We start from the raw sequence: 4,415 nt of genomic DNA, 5'->3' as shown, positions 1-4,415 counted from the left end.
GTGTGAGAAGCAGAAATCCTGCAGCTCCGCCCGCTGTGACGGACCGGTGAGCGGAGCAACACACACTAAGAGTTAGACCTAACACATTCATGCTTTGGGGCTGTTTTTCTGCAAAGGGACCAGGACGACTGATCCGTGTAAAGGAAAGAATGAATGGGGCCATGTATCGTGAGATTTTGAGTGACAACCTCCTTCCATCAGCAAGGGCATTGAAGATGAAACGTGGCTGGGTCTTTCAGCATGACAATGATCCCAAACACACCGCCCGGGCAACAAAGGAGTGGCTTCGTAAGAAGCATTTCAAGGTCCTGGAGTGGCCTAGCCAGTCTCCAGATCTCAACCCCATAGAAAATCTTTGGAGGGAGTTGAAAGTCTGTGTTGCCCAGCGACAGCCCCAAAATATCACTGCTCTAGAGGAGATCTGCATGGAGGAATGGGCCAAAATACCAGCAACAGTGTGTGAAAACCTTGTGAAGACTTACAGAAAACGTTTGACCTCTGTCATTACCAACAAAGGGTATATAACAAAGTATTGAGATGAACTTTTGTTATTGACCAAATACTTATTTTCCACCATAATTTGCAAATAAATTCTTTAAAAATCAGACAATGTGATTTTCTGGATTTTTTCTTCTCATTCTGTCTCTCATAGTTGAGGTATACCTAGGATGAAAATGACAGGCCTCTCTCATCTTTTTAAGTGGGAGAACTTGCACAATTGGTGTTTGACTAAATACTTTCTTGCCCCACTGTATATTGATTGTTGTGTTTTTATTTAGGTCTTAATGTGTGCACATGTACAAATGTGTCTTTGACTGTGTATATATAGGATATATGTTATACATATTTTTATATACATTTGTTTTTATATTCGTGATTGTGGTAAACGGTATTTCGATCCCTCTGTACACACAAACTGAAAGATTGACAATAAAGGTGACTTTGATAATCACTCAGCTGTTTTAAGAGCCTAAATATCTGTGTTTAAAACGATTATAGTAGAGTATTTTAACTTAATTGAATATGCATATAATGTTTATTTATTGTCCTTAGGCCCTCAGTGGCAACAATAATACCACTAAGAAATGCTAGGGGGAAAAATGTAATACAAAATGTGTCTATTGAAAGGAACAGTATAGTTATTACTAAATCTTATTAAACTAGTCACTTTTATGAATGATAAACTTTTGCTCAGTGTAGGAACAATTATGACGGGTAATAGACGGCTTATAGGAGTTACAATTGGACGTTCAACACCCATGAAAGACAGCAGACAGTCAAAGAAAAGCACATTGCATATAGCTGGTATCTCTACCGTGTAGTTGGGGTTTCCGGGCTGAATGCGGAGCTCGGCCAGGATCCAGATGCCGTTGGTGAGCTTCAGAGACTGGTACAGCATGTCCTGGCCTTCTACGTTTCTCTTGGCGATGGTGAAGATGTTATTATTCTGCAGCTTCCCTGAAACTGAGTCTGCAGGATCACAAGTAATATCAAGTTATTAACACAGCTAAATTACTGACCGAAAAGAAACCGGCACACACGCAGGAGGCTGTAATCACTAGTCACTAAAGGAGCTAACTCTAATGTACACACGTTCTAATTCTAATAAACGTTTAGTTTTTTAATTGACGGTAAATTAGCTCTACGAGGATTTTAATGAACTATGAGAGGAAACAATAACATCTAAGTTAACCTGACCAGGTAGTCTACAACACTGGGCCTGCTAGGAACAACCGGACGGCACATAGTGGGCCATTTGGAAGTGATCTTCAGGAGGAAATGTCCGAAGAGAGGCATGTGGATTAAGAGAGAAAACAAAGAGAGGAGAGTGAGGTTTTTCCAGGAGTTGTATTTTTGAGGTATTTCATTATTTCCGTCCAAACATGATTTCTGAGGACGTTTAAAGTCTTTAAGGTGACGTTTCCACTGCAGGGCCTCGCTCGGCTTAGCACGGTATGGCTAGGCCTTGGTAGGCCAGGCTCACTTTATGCTGCGTTTCCATTACAGTTTAGGAACTGGGGCAGTAACTATGGTAACGCAGTGTAGGCGGAGCCGTGACGTCATCTTCGATGCGAACCACAAAACCAACATCAGCCGTTAGCTGTTAGCCCTCAGAGCTCACAGCTTCTCATATCTGTTCAGAAACTAGACAAAAGTGAAACAAGTCCAAACCACAGACTGTCTGTGTCATGGAGAATACAGTCGCTGGTTTATTTATGTCTGTAGGCCGTTGTTGTGAGTGTGGACGGTCGGAGCATTTACTGCGTTAGCTTAGCCGATCTGCATTCAGAAAACACGCATTTGAAAAGGTTTTTCGCCTGCCGTCTGTCTGCAGACTTGTCAAAGCATTAATTCATGGTTTTTACTAACCGGTATCAGTATGTTGTTACTTCGACATCATTTTGAAACGTGTATTACAATTAAATCACGGTCGAATATGTTCATCTTGTTGTAGTTGCCACTGCGATTCTCTCTCTAGTTTAGCAAACTCAGCCCGGTTGTTGGCCCGGAAAGAACTTCGATTTTGGTGAGCCAGAAAACTGTGAAAAAGTACCCACTAGCCGGAACTACACCAAGTGGAAACGCAACCAAAAAACAGGCCGGGCACGGCACGCTCAAACCGCGCTGTAGTGGAAATGCGCCATATAGGCTAGTCCTGGGGACCTCAAAGGGGTTGAAAGGACACAGTGGGTTGATGTAATTGGGCAGGATGAACGTGTATCAAACTTAATTCACGCTGTAACCCTTTACTTACACTGACCAAAATATAAAAACACTTAAAAAAAAAAAAAGTATTTTTCTAAGCCTACAAAAAGTTTATTTCTCTCAAATATTGTGGACAAATTTGTTTAAATCCATGTTAGTGAACACTTCTACTTTGCCAGGAGTATCCATCCATCTGAAAGGAGTTGCAAAGGTGCTCCATGTGCGGGTCACTATGGCTTTAGTTTCCTTCAGTTTCATTGAACCAATCATTGTTGTGCAAGTGAGTACTAAAGTCATCAAATGACCTTTTGGAATAAAACATTTTTCTCATCCTTAACAAAAAGCAATGAGTCTGTAATTACACTCAATAAAAGAACGTGCCTAGAAAATATAAAAGCAGAGAGAGAAATACATATAAAAGATACACAATGAGCAGCTTTGCTTGTCCACCACAGATACCTTCTGATCCGTTTACATTACAAACGTTTCTTTGCAGCACAGGAGTTTAATTCTCCAACGTGGCCTACCTGCATTAAGATGGCACTCCTTTATCTGGTACTGTAGCTCGTTCTCGTTGGGGATGTCTTTCCAGGTCGCCAGGAACACCTGTCGCTCTGAAGAGGGACGACACACGCATCAACACAGGTCTGTGACAGTCTGTGTGATAAACCCTTTCTAGTTCAATGGTAAAGATATATAACAGGGAGGCTGTGGCTCAGTGGATAGTGTGCTGGACTTCAAATAAGGGGATAGCAAGTTCGAGTCCCACTGCAGTCAGCATGTTGTTGTGTCCCTGAGACACTTCACCCCAAATTACTCCTGTGGGGACTGTCCACAGTACTGAATGTTTGTAAGTCGCTTTGGATAAATAAAATGTAATAACAAACATTTTCAGAATAATTGTAACCGTGTCTAATTGTTTGCAAAATATATTGTTGGTGAGATGAGGTTTAAAAGAGTTCATAATAATAATAAATTATATTTATATAGCGCTTTTCTGGAACTCAAAGGCGCTTTACACAGTATGAGGGAGGGTAGACAAACAAGGACAAGCAAAACAAACAAAAAATAAATAAATAAAAGAAAACAAAGACAAGGCAGTCAAGAGGATGTTGATTGAGGGGGGGGGACTTATGGATAGACAGAGTTGAAGAGATGGGTTTTGAGGTTGGACAGAGACTGCGAGGGACTCTAAACTAACCGACTGCGAAGGCAGCTTCGAAAGTTTTCACTTGTAACCGAGTTGAAAACTTGAGCTCAGGTGGTGGTTTGTTAACGGTCCAGAGGGTCTGGGGTTGTGGTTAAATATGTGAAAATAAAAATCTCTGGGAAGTCTGAACGTTTTTACCATTTTTTAGTCAAGACATCTCAAGTATATCGGACGACACCTCCTCTTAGTACTCGGAACCTACGGCCTATTGTTTTTCATCTCGCATCAATAATATATTAAAATTGACAGTGCCCTCTGGGCTTGTGTTGTATCCCAAATTTCCCTCTTTACACATAATTGTATACCTAAGGCTTGATGACGAATACAATAGATACAAAAACATAATTTACTCAATAATAAACAACTACTTGTGTCCCACCCGACACTTCTTGTCGTAGCTACAGAAGATGAAAGTTCGCATGAGAGGGAGAGTTGTATAGAAGCAACTCCTGCCTTTTTACCATTCCTCGCAGTTGGTAACAGTTGTTAGATCCTTAAG

General features: G+C 41.0%; 1 protein-coding gene across 1 annotated transcript in view; it reads right to left on the bottom strand.

Annotated features, from left to right (window-relative positions):
• LOC104952471 (AP-2 complex subunit beta-like) overlaps positions 1–4,415 on the bottom strand; it is a 33,566-nt gene that overhangs the window by 3,046 nt on the left and 26,105 nt on the right. Inside the window, exons 12-14 of the mRNA XM_010779291.1 lie at positions 4,296–4,314; positions 3,234–3,336; positions 1,316–1,470 (exon numbers count right to left, since the gene is read on the bottom strand). Of these exons, the coding sequence (XP_010777593.1) occupies positions 1,316–1,470; positions 3,234–3,336; positions 4,296–4,314 (277 nt within the window). The remainder of the gene's footprint in view (positions 1–1,315; positions 1,471–3,233; positions 3,337–4,295; positions 4,315–4,415) is intronic.

This window comes from Notothenia coriiceps, unplaced genomic scaffold (genome assembly GCF_000735185.1).
Source record: "Notothenia coriiceps isolate Sejong01 unplaced genomic scaffold, NC01 NC01_scaffold00020078, whole genome shotgun sequence".
In the NCBI taxonomy this organism is placed as follows: domain Eukaryota; kingdom Metazoa; phylum Chordata; class Actinopteri; order Perciformes; family Nototheniidae; genus Notothenia; species Notothenia coriiceps.
This window is presented reverse-complemented; position numbering and strand designations above follow the sequence as displayed.